Raw genomic sequence first — 15,820 nt, 5'->3', positions numbered from 1 at the left:
ACGCTGAACTAATGGCGACATACAGCCTGCAGCTCTACTGAACATTATCATATTGTCATATAATAAAAAAAAAAGCAAACATACATTTAAGCGTGTGATCAGCTTCATTTATCATCAGTAATAAATGTATGGCCACAGGAACGTCTGTGGCTATGAACCGGTAGATCCCAGTAGGTGGCGCTGCTGCTCAGAAATAACGCTTATAATTTAGAGTAAACAATTCCAGTACAAAAGAAACATTTACTTCTTACAGAAATACAAAACGTTATTCTTGTGATAGCTTATATGCTTATATAACATCATATACAAAAGTATAAAAAAACAAACATAACTGGTTGCAACAATGTAGTAACATAAATTTAGTACAATGTAAACAGTCCGTATGTATATGTGCATATATGACGCCTGCGTCAAAATACTAATACAAAGAAATTAAACAGAAAGAGAATGATTGACTGCTCTGCAAAGACACCTATAAGTCAAAATCAATACAAATGATCAGATATTCACTGAGAAACGGTTTGGACTAACTTCTTTTGGAAAAATCTTTTTTTCTCTCAATTGTACTGGCAAAGAGGGAAAGCTTTTATGTCCTATGTAATGCTCTCTAGTTGTTATTTTGTGATGAAACCGTGTAATTTCCAGCGTCTCTACACTTTCCCTTCAGTACTTCAGATATGAATTGGCTGTGATTGACAAAGGTGGGTTTATGGACACATAAATGTATCAAGATAGCAAAATCATCCATGAACGGTGGGACGTGTCTGGCAATGATCATTGGAATGCTGCCAACGACGGTGATACAGAATCTAAAAGCACACACACACACACACGTCTTCACACCCGGGACCTTACCTACAAATCCAGCCCGTTCATTTGCTCACTAGGCTCATGTTTAATGCTAATATTTTACAGAAGGCGCCTGGAGCTCCGATGACGACTAAACCGGACCACATAAGGAGCGATAGATGAAGAAGAACATGATGAATTGAACTACCGATCCATTCTCCTCTGTTGTGAGTTGGCCTATGGTAGGAGTGCTTTAATGGTTCTCTTTAATGATCCAGTCCCAGAGATAAGTGCTGCTCCTCCAATGTAAACGGAACCTGTGAAACCTCCTCACTCGGCCTCCAGCTGCTCCAGCAGGGGGTTGACCTCACTCTCCGGGGTTTTGACGCTATCTGTCCTGACGATGCACGTGGGGCGATGGCGGTTAAGCATGAGGATCAGCTGCTGCCGCTCAAGCTTCAACTCCTCAATCTGGGCTTTGAGGTCAGAGTTTAACATCTCCAGTCGCTCAGATTCCTGAGACGGCGGCGAGGGAAAAAAAATTAAGAAGAGGTCGTCGTTAGGGGAGGAAGAGGGTCTGAGAGGAAAGATCAATATATGTGTGTGTGTGTGTGTGTGTGTGTGTGTGTGTGTGTGTGTGTGTGTGTGAACGATGTAGCACCTGTTGTAGATAATCTGTCCTCTCTTTCTTTTTGTTTCGACATCGTGCTGCAGCCACTTTGTTCTTCTCTCGCCTTCGTTTCCTCCTGTCATCTTCCTCATCTCTCTAAAAATCGTTTCAGAGCAAAAACTTTTACCATACAGTGTGTGTGTGTGTGTGTGTGTGTGTGTGTGTGTCCAGTCAGCTAAATGAAGCCAAAGGTTACTGAGGCTTTACATCTCCCATTAAGTTTGCCTGTTATCAAGTTTCCCACAACTGTAACAGTTCTTTCTATGTCCAGTAGGTGGACCTGTTGGTTAAGATATGACACCAAACCACCACCACAAAAGGCATTCCCTCTGTATGACACCCCATAGGGACAAAAGTATTGGGTCACCTACACTACAGGAGCTTTCATGACACCCATTCTAAATCCATAGGCATTAATATGAAGCTGGTCGCCCCTTTGCAGACAAAACATTTTCAACTCTTCTAGGATGATTTCTACAAGAGTTTGGAATGTGTCTGTGGGACTTTTTGCCTGTCTCCATATATTGCCAATATATACAGTATGTCTCTGTATGTCATACGCTGCTTTGCTTCTGCTGCGAGTTCTGCACAGCATAGCTTCACACACTCACAGGCCTCTACAGTAAATCTCTCCATGGTCAAATTATATTCCAAACTCATTTCTGAACACGTGCTTTGACATGATGTGATTGAAAACCAAGCTAAAACTCAAAATGTTCCGTTTTCTGAGGATAAACTGAACCGTTACGCTCACATCTGCCAAAGGCGTGTCTTCATTTCCTGTACCTCCGTTTTGATGACGAGGGACCTCTTCCCCAGGCTATCCAGAAAGTGCAGCGGTGACAGCATCGTTCCCAACTCCTGGAGGTCACCAAACTTGAGCCTGTCAGTCAGCGTGGTGGCCGAGATCCCAGCGAGGGGGCCCAGGCTGGGCAGGGAGCCCGCCGTCACCGAGGGATCTGGGATTTGTCCTGGCATCGCGTCAGGCTCGGCCGTGACCACAGCTAACAGGGAAGAGAGAGACAGTGGGAGTCATTCAGCAGGCAACTAACCCAGATACACCAAGAAGGGATTTATAGTGTTACAGACATATGAGCGTATATCTCATCCTCAAAGAGAGCAACAAATCATGAACGAGAGCAGAACGAAACAATTCCCCATCACTCCAAGGAGAGGTGAAGCGGGAAAGTGCCAAAAGATTCCCTTAGGTTGTGGTTTCCTCCTTTTGAGACCTCATGTCTGCCAAACTACAGCAGAAAGTGTCCGCGCCTGACCCGACCTGTAGTAACCTCTTGTGCTTGTTTTGCTAAATGACATGTATTCATATTAGACATTACACTGTTGGGTAAACATGTTCTGCTTGGGGGTTTGAGTATATTCTGTACATTGAGCCAGTGCTGCCCAAATACTGGCAAATGCCTTTTCTGTCAAATGATTCATGTCAAGATTGAAACACAGTCCAGCTAAAATCCACAGATGATAGAGAAGGTGTGAGACACAAACAGGAAATGGTGACAAGTGCTCAGCAGATCTCCAAACCTCATGATGGAAACCAACCTACTGAGATGATTCACTCAGAGACCTCTCACCTAAACCACAGGAACACACACCTCCACACACAGACACAGATATATGTGCTATAGATATACAGTGTGTAGACCGATGTCATGTTCTATGTGAAGACTGCACAGGGAGGAAACAAAAGGAAGGTTTAAGGGTCATTATGCATCATTTAAACACTGGAAACTGTGCTAATTCAATGGACAGAGAGTGAAGATGCAGTTTTGATCAGTATCATTTTAGTCTTTTTAGTTACAAGGTCAAACACTTTCTGATTCCACCTTCTCAAAGGAGAATTTGGGAGGTTTAATAGACACAGCTATTGATCCAAACATTCTGGATTGATTTATCAAAAAGGAAAGTGATTGCATTTGCGGCCCTGTGAAGCTGTAATGTGGGAATAACTCAACTTCCTCAAACTAAAAGGTCAGAAAAGGCAAAGTGAAATGTTTTGTTCCAACCTGTGAAAATGGAACAATTCTTATCAGGATAAACATGGTTGACTTATAATATCACGCATGCTGGGTGTTGATCCAGTATAGCAGCACCACAGACGACCATCTGGACCTTCTCCTGACACACAGACAGAGCAGCATTTTCATCCTCTTATCAAACTCTCCCACAGTCTCATCACTCACTGAATGCTTTGCTGACTATGAACTTGACATAAATCCTAAACTAAAGCCTTCGCCAGTCATCAGATCTCGGCCCAGTTGAACACTTACGGGACATTTGGGACTCACGTGTTCTACATTGTCCTACACCACCACACATAAAGGAATAGCATTCAGACTAACGGCTTTCCATCCATGCAGCAGAGTTCCAGTAAGTCAACTGAGGCTCATGGTGACCCCAAACTTCACACACACACACCTGCTGTACGTGTGTTTGTCACCCAAATTACAGTGTCTTCGAGAGGCAAAGTTAGAGAGAACATAAGACATAATGGTACGAAACGCTGCATATGCATGGCGCAACTTTAAAGATGAATACAGTACGGAATAGTGCATTTGCATGTGAGTGAAGGCACACTTTGTATGCATTTATTGGCACTTTTGTAAAGAGTTTTCACGCAGAAAGAGGCAGCGTAGTGTTGTGGCATGGACCCTGAATGCACCACGGGTCAATAAAGCGGAAGTTTTTCGTCAGTGCGGCAGTATTTCTTACGTAACTTTGGCTTTCGGGCGTTAAAAATCTTACACATTCCTCCACGTTTCGCTCCATTTTGGTAGCTCAAAGCAAAACAACAGCAGGGGGAATAAGCAGGCAGAGAAGGAGAACACTCTGTACGGAAGAGTGCACGATGAAGATGCACATGTAGGAGCGTGCAAACAAAAGGGACGCAGCTCGCTACATCAGCATGAGACACAACATCTGTCAGGCGGGTTTAAGCGCCAACAAACCGCAAAGAGACACGGGAATAGAGTGGAAAAGCTCAAAGAAGAGCAAACATGGAGGAGCTGTGCGCCGATCGGCCGATACGTGGCGCACCGCCGTGCTGTTTCATCTGGACGATCCCGAACAGCTCGACTGGTGAAGTTTGGTGTACAGACCTGACTTTGATCCCAGGTGGAGTAAATGTCCTTTCTTCTGCTCAGGCGGAGGTCGGGAGTAGATTTTAAAAAGTGGGAATCGTTGCATCAGCCCGACTTTAAACGTGATCCCAATCTGGGAGGATTTGGGAATGCGGAAATCAGGCAGTGCCAACCAAACGTAAGCAGGGATGTAAAAAAGTACATAAAGTGGGGGCAGAAGTGGGGAAGTCGCACCGCTCCTCCCATAATGACAAAAAAAAGAAACCCTCTCACACACACACACACACACACACACTCTCTCTCTCTCTCTCTCTCTCTCTCTCCCTCTCCCTCCCTTATAGTCTTTCTTTCTTTTACGTTCTTATTTGATTTAGTTAATTTATATGTTGATTCATTTAACACCAATATATATCATTTATTTGCTTACATTTCAGGTTTTGAGCTAAATAATATCCCTTTTCCCTGTATTTATTGAATGTTCTTGTATTGATATATCTTATCCCATAACTCTTTTTCTTTTCCTTTTTTTTCTTTTTAGAATTTACGTTATTTATCTATTTCATATCCTTTTCCTGTCATGCCTCTATATGCCCGTATTAGTACCAGTTTGGGTCCTTTTCTCCAGAGATGGATCATGACCCTTCCATCCAAACTGTACATTACATAAAAGCATGTCCGTCTGCGTGGCCCCCTCAGCCTCTGGGCCCCCTCAGCCTCTGGGCCCCCTCAGCCTCTGGGGCCCCTCAGTCTCTGGGACCCCTCAGCCCCTGGGCCCTGGTTAGTCCGCCTCATAATCCAACCATCTGTGTTTCCCTTATTTTATTTCCTCTTTTTTTATGATTTATTTGTCCATCAAATGTATCAGAAAAGCACTTTGAGTTCAAACAAACACCAACAAAAACCACAATATAAATTCCCTTCAGTTTGACACTTTATAATATAAAGGTGTTGTCATTTGGGGACATTGGACACTCTCTCACCTCACACTACGTCCAGAACAACACTTGTCACCAACCCTCAGGACTTCACGTCACACAGGCAGCAAACGTCACTCTGAATGAGGATTTATTGTGTTATTCAGCAGCATAGATCAGCACTTGATGCTCATTTGTACGTGTTTTTAAATGTAACACATAAGTCAAAATCTCAAAGGTAAAAAAATAACTCATAAGTTCCATCTTGATAGATATATTCATATATCACACTGGATGTTTTCATGGAAAACTCTAAACGTTTCAACAATGACGTCAAACCAAAGTTGATGAAATTGAGGTATGCATGTACTTACCATGGATAAACTTTGTAAATACAACATTTACAATAATCAATTCACTAGTAACACCAAAACACAAAACCATACTGTAACATTATATTCCACATTACATCATAGATCTAGGAACAGATCGTATACTGTATATGAGCCTTAGAAAGGATTTGGAATTTCCCAGCATGCGTTTTCAAACTTACTTCAGTTCGGTGGCCCCTGTAGAAGTCAATGCCATGCTTATAGCTACATCATTCTGGAGGCTGAGTATCTGGGGAAACTTTATATTTATGCTTTAGTCACACACAAGACATTTCATTAGTGTATTCCTTGAAGTGTTAGGGCATTCTGTGGCATAATGTCGGTATAGTTTCAAATCTGGCAACCTGCAAAGAGAAACCTCAGACAGATCAATTCCCTCTGTACATTATAAGGCGAGGAGAGTTGGAGAGTTGAGGAGATCCACGGATTCCCCCTTTCCCCCTCCACCTTTATGGCCGTCTAGTTCCTCTGTGAGAGAGTCCAGCTCGGGGCATGCGAACGTGAACACAGACAGGTAGTTGCTGCAGGTGGGAGTAGAAGTCACCACAGGAGTGCTGAGAGGCTCCAGGTCGCTGGAGACAGACTTGTACAAGGTCTCCCAGTCAGAGACGCCGAGAGAGCTGCTCAAATCTATGTCTGGGACGGAGCGAGCCGTCTCCAGGGGCATCTTCTCCTCCAAACTGGGTAACATATTGTCCAGCAGTCCCTCCTTAATGTCCAGCGAGGGCTCCAGGTCACAGATGTTGACTTCGGCGCTGGCACAGAGCAAGATATTGGAGTTCCCAGAGATGGCTACGGACGGGTCACTGGGGATGTCCATGTCCTGGAGCGAAGGGGCTTCCTGGATGCCAATCTCGGGAAGGTTGTCGTCGTCTGGACTAGGCGGTAATTCTGGCGAGTCGGAGGGCTCCTGGAAAATGGACTCCATATCTTCAGACATTTGGCATTCAGGTTTGTGTGTAGCGAGGATAATGTCCAGCCGCTCTTTCTCTTTCAGGAGGTTGGCTATCTCCGCCTCCAAGGCTGCTTTTTCCTCCTCCAGCTTGTCCGTCTCCTTCAGACAGAACAACATCCCAGAATGATGGAAACACACAGCAGTAGGTGTGAATGACAGCTGAGCAAATGCATCATTGTTTACTTACAGCTTGCAGCGTATCAGTCAGCTCCCTCCGCCTGTTGCGACACTTTGCTGCAGCCATTTTATTCCTCTCTCTCCTTATCTTCTTCTTCTCCTCCTCCTCTGGAGAGAGCTGGGGCGGTGGGGAAAGAATTCAGTTATTACAGTGAAGAATCCGGTCATTTCAGCCCCTAATCCACTCCATCCGTTGCAGAATCAGCTTCGGAAGAGAAGCAAAAGCATGTTTCTCTGCAATGCGTCTAAAAATAGACCATTGTTGCAGACTTGCTGTGACCTGAATATAAATTGAGTGCCTAAGGAAGGCACACAGCCAGCATGCAGCTCTGGAGGAGCATGCACAATGGCGCTGTTGCACACCAGAAACACAGATTGGCATATGTAAATTGACACTGTTGACTAATCTGTCCAATAGCAGGAGGACTTGATCCGAGCTGACCTACCTGCTCTGCTTTCCCTCTCCTGGCAGCATTTTTCCCCTTATTCCCGCCCGCTTTGGGTGTTGCCTGCTGAGAGCTCTGCGGTTCATTGGCTTGCTGGCTACCCAGAGACGGGGAGACAGATGTGATAATCGTAGGCTGGACCATCCACTGGAAATCTGGGGTAGAGGAAATTGCAGTGACTGTTGGAACAAATGGAATGGCCTGAATGTCCATGTCTTGGCTGAGCTCCTGAAAAAATGAATAAACAAGTGACAGTCAGTGTTAAATATAGAGTAAATACAGGAGAATCAGAATTACAGTAAAGAAAAACAGATTCCATCCATCTGATTTCATACAGTTTGTGGCTTAAAGTAGATTTGACATTAATAGCACTCATAACAGAGGGCTATAAATATGTTCATCAGTGTCTAAAACTGAGAGAAGCCGACGGATGTTATATTTTCTTGAAGTAATCCAAACCAAAAATAGCCTTCTCCGGATCAATATTTGACTTTATCATCGCCTCTGACGTCAGCACTGACGCAGGGATGCTGTGGAGTCTCCTGAATGGATTTATTTTTCTCAATGAACCGCTGCATCGACACGCTGGCGTTTGGTCCCAGGACGGCGGAATCATAACAACCCGAGACCAAAGACACTTTCTCACATTCCCACTCCCGCCAGTCTAACGGGCCAACTGCTTCATCTCACAAATGAATAATCCCACCACAAGCACATATTTAAGATCTTATCAATCAATACTCCCCCTCCCCCCTTCCTGAGGATCAACAGCACCGGGCTGAGCAATGTCATATTCAGGAAAAAGATGTTAAATCTGCATGTGTTCGTCCGGATCCCCGCTGTGAATGTTGAATATGATCAACAAAGGCACTGGTACCTTCGCACTGCTCTCAGAGGAGGAGGAGGAAGGGGAGCTCGCCTCTTCTTCTGTCTGGCACAATGTCCCGGCAGGAGACTTGGGAGACATTGAGTCCATGTCCGCCGTTTGCTTCTTAGGAAAGACCGCGGGATAATAACAAGAGGAACAAAAACCAGTCCGGATCGATCCCCAGATGTGAGCCTGGCCTTGTTCTGAGCACAGCTGCCCGGGTGTTCCTCCAGGTAGATACCTGGTAACTGGACGACCAGAGCTCAAGCCCCTCCTTTTATGCTCTGCAACAATTTTATGAATGAACTGAGACTGTACCATCCGCGGAGGGGGAGGGGGGGTGAGACTGACAAACACAGACTGCATGTGGGGGGTTTAGGTTATAAGGGCAATTTCATTGTTGCCTTCCGGTTTGTTTTTAGTGACAAACACATACACCGATACATTCCTTATCGTTGTTAGTCGCGTCATCGCCGCGGATGTCTCAGCGCGTGGAGCAGCTGGCGCCCATTCATAAATAATCTGCTTCATTCAGATGCATCGTGCGGTGACAAACGTGATCTTACTCTCAAATACATATTTTAGTTCCCCCCCCCATATCTGTTGTTTTGATATGAATCTAACCAGTGTGAATGTGACACATAGAAGTGCTCTGTAGATGGATTTGAATTTTTTTTCTTTCTTTCTCCAGACCTGTTCTTCTGGTTTCCTGTCCAAACTGTTAACTCTGCCGTTTGCCTCATTTTGTGTGATGTTGTCAGTGGTTCTCAAACTGTGGTAGATGTACCACCAGTGCTATTTAAAGCGCCCCCTGGTGGCACAGCACATACAATTTCAATCTAAACAAAAACAACATCTGTCATTTACTCACAAATGTATTTCAATAAGAAATTACTAAACATCATCTAAAAGATCATCATTGTTTAAGTGCAATTAGATGGTTGTTATTGAAAAATGCCCCATGTCACTCTTGTGCGCATTAGTATTTCCGTGCAGCTTTGTTTACTTTGAGCCGGGGGGTGCAGGCCGGGCCACGTGTGGGCGTGGCAATCACGTGACCCGCAACGAGCGAGCACGCGCGGCAGGAGGTAGAGAAAGCGGCGTCATCCGCAATCAGCAACATGTTCACCCTGCGCGCGCTCCTCCTCCTGATCCCGGTTCTGTTGGACCCGGTGTCTCCTTTGACCTTCAACCTACCGGCGAACTCCAAGAAATGCCTGCACGAGGACATCCAGCAAAACTTGCTGGCCCGCGGGGACTACCGAGTGACGGGAGACCCGCAAACCAGAACCAACCTGCAGGTGAACATATGGGAACACACGAGACAGAGACAGAGACAGAGCTCTGCTGCTCAGCACACAGAGAGAGAGAGACCTCATCGTGTTATATTGTCATGGAGGGAACAACTGATAAGACAGTAGCAAAAAAACTTTGTTTACTTTTTATGCATTAAAACTAAAGGACTGCGTGACAGAAAGCTCTTTATTAACCAGGTCTGTTATGATGATTACTAGAACCGCCAGGTGGAATTCTAAAGGACAAACTGTGAGGATACCATCCCATATGTTCACACCCTTCAATGTGGGAAGAGGAAGATCAATATGACCTAATTTCAGATCATCTCCTGTCCTATTACTGTATCAATACTATATCAATATGTTGCCTGATCCATCAATGAGCTGGCTGACATCATCTGGCCTGTGTGTGTGTTGTGCTGGCCTGTGTTGTCAGGTGGATGAGTGTCCTAAATGTTCCCAGTCTGGTTTGAAGTTCTGGTCTCTTCTGTCACAGATCACAGACGCATCTGGACAAATCCTGTACAACAAGGAGAACGCCCTCAACGGCTCGTTTGCCTTCACCACAGAGGAAGACGACTTGTTCTATGTTTGCTTTGAAAGCCACACTCCAGCAGGTGGGAATGCTCTTTCAACAGCAGCTTTCCCACATTCACTCTGGTCTTACAACTCAATTACACTCAACCTGTGGAAAACTGTACAAACATAAACAACATCACAAAAGAGGCACAGATACAGATAGAGTCTCTGTCTGCTCGTCTTTAGGCAGTGAGAAAGTTCCAGACCAAGAAATCACCCTGACGTTGAAACTTGGCGCGGAAGCGACGGACTACGAGGAGGTGAGGAACGCCGGGAACGCTGCTGCATCAAGATTTGAATAATAAATGTTTGATTAAGATGCTAACGTCTTACTGTTTGTCAGTTGGCCAAAGCGGAGCACCTGGAGCCCCTGGAGGTGTCGCTGAGGCGCGTGGAGGACTTGGCCAAGTCCATGATCGCCGCCTTCCGCAAGTCCAAGAAGCGAGTGATCGCCATGCGGAGGACAAACAGTAAACACATGCGGTTGGGGGGATCGACACGTTGACGCCTTTGCTGCATGGTTTCAAAGATATACATTCAGTGTGCACGCTTATGATTGTTTTCGATGTTCTGTTTGATCCCGACAGATTCCACACTGAGTCGGTTGCAGTACCTCACCGCCTTCTCCATGTTCTGCTTCATTGCCATGGCGACGTGGCAGATCCTCTACTTGAGACGATTCTTCAAAAAGAGGAAGTTGATCGATTGAAGCGTTTTACTGAAACTCAAGCTGATTATCAACACGCTCACTTTGAGGATGGATCCATGGTTTCCAGCTGTGTTTCTTTTATTTAGAAGTCTTTTACATACAGTTTGTATTCTTGTAGTTTGTAGTCTTTGTAACAAATCTCATTTTGAAGTTTCTATAAAAACTTTTTTCACATTTCATTCACAATAAATAAACAACCATTTTGAACACAACGTCTCATCCGTCTCCTAAGAGCTGCCACGCCTCGTACATGCGCCTCAGCTTCTGCAGGTTTGGTTTCTGGACTTCCTGTGAGGAGGAAGAAGGTTTTCTTTACCAACCTGGTTTGCTTTGAATTCTTCATTTTGATTGCAAAGATCAGACGTTGCGTTCAGGTACCTTCTGCTCTTTGTCCAAATGGAGGACGTCCACCAGGGGGGCGATGGACGGACGGCCGTGGGCGCACTGGAAGGGCAGCCGGCAGGAGGAGAGCGACTCCACCAGGCTGGAGCACTCGTCTCTGCTCAGGGCGTCGTTGAATTTGACGGCGCCTGGCGACCGCAGAGAGGTGTGTGAGTGTGAGAGGAGATGCCAAAGTGTAACTGTGAACGCTAAAGGGGTTGAGCCTTGTTGAACCTTACCGTGGCAGGCGAGGGAGGCGAGCACTTTGAGCACGGTGAGAGGGAGCGAGCCTCTCACTCGACCGGCCGAGCGGAGCAGCTGAGACGCACAGAGAGAAAGAAGAAGAAGAAGTGTTGATGTTTACGTAGAGCCGAACGCCAGTGGACGTAGAGACGTCGGCCATCTTACCTCTAGCTGCTCTTGAAGATACTCCTGGTGATCACAGAGAGAAACTGAATTAGGCACAGAGTGATTGAACCATTGACTTGTTTGTTTGAGCGACGGCGGCTCTCCTTCACCTCCACGATGGGCTTGATGACGGACGGCCTCCCTCGCCTCAGCTCGTTCCTTTCCTTCTCCATGAAGCACAGCGGCACTTTCCCCACCAGGGCGCCAGCATCTGACAACTCCACACCCAGACCCAGACTGAGCAGGTGAGGCCCACAAGACCTGCAGGAGGGAGAGTCCACCAAGACAACTCACTAAAGATGATCTCCTGTCTCTGTCCTGCTGCCAGAGGTGCTAACAGCGCCTCCTGGTGGAGCGCCCGGTGACTTCTACACCTTGGTTTGCTCTCGTGTGGTTTCTGATCAAACTCACCCCAGCAGCCTCAGCTCCTCCTCTGTCACGCCAATCTCAAGCGGCGGCAAGATGGTTGACGAGCACAGTCGCCTCTCCCCGGGCGAGTCTGGGTCGTCCTCGTAGGAATCTAAGGCGACATCGTACATTGCCATGACAATAACATGCTTTCAGGTGAGGTGTGCTGCCCGTGATGAACGCTGGGTTTACCTGCCACCAGCTTCTCCAGACGCACCCTCTCGTCAGCGGCGTGCTGATCAACCAGCACCAGGAGGTTTCCTGCTGTTTCAAAGCTAAAGTTACAAACATGCAGTAAACAAAGTGAGGAGAGGCCGTGATGCTGCTCTGCTACCTTCAGGCTCACGCTGGGCTGCCACATCCTCCTCCTCCTCCTCCTCCTCCCTGGTGTTGATGAGGCAGGCGAGGAACTTCTTATCCACTTGGTGAAGAACCTTATAAAGGAACAAGAACATCCCACGTCTCAATCAGAACCCCAGAGAGGCAAAGGACAGAGAAGGTCAAACTCACCTTCATGGACTGAATCATGGCCTTGGAGAAGCGGTAGGGGAACAGGATGTTGTGGACCTTCACAGCCAGTCCCTCCGCCTGCCCGCTGGATACGTCCACGCCCACCTGCAGGAAGAGGAGCCAGAGTTACAGGAGCACCGGGCCGAGACGCCGAGTGTGTAACAAAGACGCCCCTTGCTGTTCGCTTACCGCCGCCGGCCGGACGAACACGGGATTGTTCCACTTAGAGTAGAGGGAGGAGAGCGAGTCGGCGCTCTGAGGTGCGACGTCTGCAGGGCAAGAAAAAGACAAATGAGACCTGAGTGCATGGAGGACCAGCTGTCTGTCTGTCTGTCTGTCTGTCTGTCTGCCTGTCTGTCTGTCTGTGCAGTACCTCTGTCTTCAGGCCCTGAACTCATCACTCTCTCTGCTCTGGATTTGGGCAGGAAAGGCAGGACCAGATCCGCCTGAAAGGGGTAACACCTGTGTTCGGCCCCTGAGGGTCAGAGGTCAGGGGAGACGGGGGTCAAAACTCCAAACTGTGGCGCCAAGGAACCTTGCTCTTCGCTAGGCTCGCTCACCTGAATCAGAGACGACGCTGACCGCCACGGTGGTGACGTCGGACGTGCAGAGCGCCCGCGGCCCCTCCCCCGCCCCGGCCGGGTCCTGGTACCGGCTCAGACCCGTCACTTTGTTCACGTACACCGTCTTTCCTGCCGATGCGTCGTAGTGATGGAGCCAGTCGCCGGATGATGTCGTCGCTTCCTCTGTCTCACCCGGTGGACGATTGGGGTTTGTCTCGTCATCGTTGTTGTTGTTGTTGGCGTCTTGGATGCCCGAGGGACAGGCATCGTCTTCAGAGGAGGACCTGGACACACACGTCGTCCCGTCCGTCCTCTGCTCTTTTAAATGACAGAGTTTAGCTGCCAAGGATTTTTCTACGACTCTACATTGGCAGGAGATCAACTCGAGCTCGGTGAAGGCTGAGGCGGCCGCTGTGTCCCCTTTTGGACTTTTGGGGGGACCTTCTGTCTCAGGAGGACGGTCTTCACTCGGTAAAGGAGCAGAGGGTTTGGCGTCTCCAGCTTTGCCGTATATTCTCCTAAACTTGTCCAGAGATCCAGACTGTTTGCGTAGGGTCACTTTCTGGCAGGATGTGACCCTGGGCATCTTTGAGGGGACGGCAGGAGCACAACTGCTATGGGGGAGGGATACTTTACGTTTCCATGCACACGATCTCTCTTCAGGTTTGAGAGGTAGATGATGTCGCTGCTGAGCTGCAGGCTCATGGACCCGGGCCGGGACGTGAAGGTACGGATCTGACAGACGGATCTTCCTGTTCCTCCCTCCTCTGTCTCCCTGCAGGACGGACCGGTCCTGTAACGTCACACTGCTGACTGAGGAAACATCACCGAGGCGCCTCTCGCCCTCTGTTGGATGTTCCATTGGTTCTATCCTTCCTGGTCTGACTGAATCCGACACACTTACAGCAGCTTCCTCTTCCTCTCTGTGGTTATTATCAGACACAGACTCCAACGTCTCTGATTCCCTCTGTGATTCATCTCTACATTCCGTCTCTGTGTGGCTTTGGTTCTGTCCCTGCTCCTTCTCAATCAGACCTTTCTGTCCCTCCTCTGCTTCCTCACTCTTCATCTGCACAGACGTCTTGACCAAAGTGTCTTCTTCTACTTCACTCTTTCGTTTGCGATGAACAGATTCCGACGCCAGTTTCATTCCGACAGTGCAGTCTAGTGTAGGAATGCTGAACCTGTCCTGGATGCTGCTGCTGCCGTCTGCTTCTCTGTCAGCAGCCCCAGAGCCAAACAGCCGTGGAGACGCACCGTCCAGATCGTCCCGAGAGAACTCAGCGACCAAGTTCTCCCTGCTTAGAAACGCTCTGACCGCCTCTTCCACACAGAGCAGGACGCCGTCCCAGTCTTTGAACTCGATCAGAGTCTTGGCCGGCTCCAGACAAACGTCGTAGTCCGAGGGGGGGCATTTGATGTTAATGACGTAGACGGCGTGCAGCTCTGTGCTCCGTTTGGGCCTGGGGCTCCTTGTGGCCGTCTGCCCGTCCGGACTGTCCGGTCTCTGGTTGGAGCTCCTCAGCCTGCGCAGGAGGAAGTTGAGCAGCTTGTGTATCGGCGTCTTCAGCAGCAGTCTTTGGTTGACGTACAGGAGCTGCAGGCTGTTGCTATAGTGACCTTCTCTCCCGGCGTGACCCCTCACCTCACACTGCCGGCCCCTGTAGCTGATCTCGCCCAGCTTCTGCGCTCGTCCCAGGCCGTGGATCTGGACAAAGCGGTGGTATGTGGTCCTGGCCTTGGGGAGCTGAACCATCATGGCTCCTGTGCGGTCGTTCTTCATCGTGAAGGAGACCGAGGGTTGCATCAGGGACACGGCCTCTACCCTGTGCCTGATCCGCTCCCCCTCCAGCACGGCGTCCATCCTCTTCCTCCGCACCGGCATGTTGTGGAAGAAGTTACAGATAACAAACGTCGTCCCGGCGGAGGGTCGAGAAGTCTCAGCCTCGACCACGTCCAAGCCTTTGCCGTCCTTGAAGATCCGGACGTAGGTTTTGGGGGACGACTCGACCCGGGACGAGATCTGAACGAGTCCGGCCAGAGCGACGATACTGGCCACCGCCTCCCCTCTGAAGCCGTAGGACCTGAGCCGCTCCAGGTCCTCCATGGTGCTGCACTTGCTGGTGTGGTACCGGCGGCCGACCTTCTCCAGGTCTTCGGCGCTCAGACCCGCACCGTTATCGATCACCTGCACCTTGAACGCGTCCATGTCCGTCCTGACGCACACACACGTCGCTCCGGCATCGACGCTGTTAAGGATGAGCTCCTCCACACACTGTTGCAGGGACGGGATGGCGACACCGGAGCGAAGTCTGCCCTGAACCTCTTTAGCCAGGCACTTAATCATGGCGCCGGTGTGTTCGGTAACGCCGTTAGCTTAGCTCCGCGAGTTCCAAACACAACTTTCTAACCGCCATCACGCGCAAACGACGCATTCCAACACAGTCGTAGATAAATAACAGATACATTAAATAAAAAACGAATTAAAACATTTCATTTCAGGCTCAGTTTCTTCTCTGAAGCCTTAAAAACACTCGGCTGCTGTTTACAATCAACGAGCATCGACAAGAGAATCTCGTCAAACCTGTGAGCAAACACAACACCGCCATCTACCGGTGTGAAGGACGTACAGCAGCAATCTCGGCCCTTTCTCTTTACCTG

At 48.4% G+C, this 15,820-nt stretch overlaps 4 protein-coding genes across 5 annotated transcripts; 1 reads left to right on the top strand and 3 right to left on the bottom strand.

Moving 5' to 3' along the window:
* Positions 1–77: 77 nt before the first annotated feature.
* On the bottom strand, positions 78–4,771 carry LOC143009550 (jun dimerization protein 2-like). The gene is made up of 4 exons (XM_076161564.1): positions 4,573–4,771; positions 2,246–2,463; positions 1,451–1,555; positions 78–1,305 (listed from the first exon to the last, which is right to left on the bottom strand). Exons 1-4 carry the CDS (start codon positions 4,658–4,660, stop codon positions 1,120–1,122), a joined length of 597 nt encoding a protein of 198 aa, XP_076017679.1. The 5' UTR covers positions 4,661–4,771; the 3' UTR covers positions 78–1,119.
* Positions 4,772–5,447: 676 nt separating this feature from the next.
* On the bottom strand, positions 5,448–8,538 carry LOC143009628 (protein c-Fos-like). The gene is made up of 4 exons (XM_076161683.1): positions 8,316–8,538; positions 7,439–7,666; positions 7,003–7,110; positions 5,448–6,914 (listed from the first exon to the last, which is right to left on the bottom strand). Exons 1-4 carry the CDS (start codon positions 8,412–8,414, stop codon positions 6,246–6,248), a joined length of 1,104 nt encoding a protein of 367 aa, XP_076017798.1. The 5' UTR covers positions 8,415–8,538; the 3' UTR covers positions 5,448–6,245.
* An 857-nt stretch (positions 8,539–9,395) lies between these two features.
* Positions 9,396–10,905, top strand: LOC143009684 (transmembrane emp24 domain-containing protein 10-like). The gene is made up of 5 exons (XM_076161750.1): positions 9,396–9,607; positions 10,098–10,218; positions 10,367–10,440; positions 10,524–10,650; positions 10,768–10,905. The coding sequence occupies exons 1-5, from the start codon at positions 9,428–9,430 to the stop codon at positions 10,887–10,889; spliced, it is 624 nt and encodes a 207-aa protein (XP_076017865.1). The 5' UTR covers positions 9,396–9,427; the 3' UTR covers positions 10,890–10,905.
* On the bottom strand, positions 9,829–15,762 carry mlh3 (mutL homolog 3 (E. coli)). Of its 2 annotated transcripts, none has more exons than XM_076161748.1 (12): positions 13,157–15,762; positions 12,970–13,071; positions 12,786–12,865; positions 12,597–12,701; positions 12,421–12,520; positions 12,279–12,350; positions 12,090–12,198; positions 11,789–11,939; positions 11,679–11,702; positions 11,510–11,588; positions 11,268–11,419; positions 9,829–11,177 (listed from the first exon to the last, which is right to left on the bottom strand). In XM_076161748.1, exons 1-12 carry the CDS (start codon positions 15,504–15,506, stop codon positions 11,106–11,108), a joined length of 3,396 nt encoding a protein of 1,131 aa, XP_076017863.1. In that variant the 5' UTR covers positions 15,507–15,762; the 3' UTR covers positions 9,829–11,105. The 2 variants fall into 2 exon arrangements, with proteins under 2 accessions (XP_076017863.1, XP_076017864.1); XM_076161749.1 differs by having other exon boundaries at positions 12,279–12,347.
* Positions 15,763–15,820: the final 58 nt, after the last annotated feature.

The sequence above is a fragment of the Genypterus blacodes genome, unplaced genomic scaffold (genome assembly GCF_046128005.1).
Source record: "Genypterus blacodes isolate CSIRO-AG114 ecotype Tasmania unplaced genomic scaffold, CSIRO-AGI_Gbla_v1 ptg000112l_1, whole genome shotgun sequence".
NCBI classification, from domain to species: domain Eukaryota; kingdom Metazoa; phylum Chordata; class Actinopteri; order Ophidiiformes; family Ophidiidae; genus Genypterus; species Genypterus blacodes.
The sequence above is the reverse complement of the archived record's forward strand: the minus strand, read 5'-3'. Positions and strand labels throughout refer to the sequence as shown.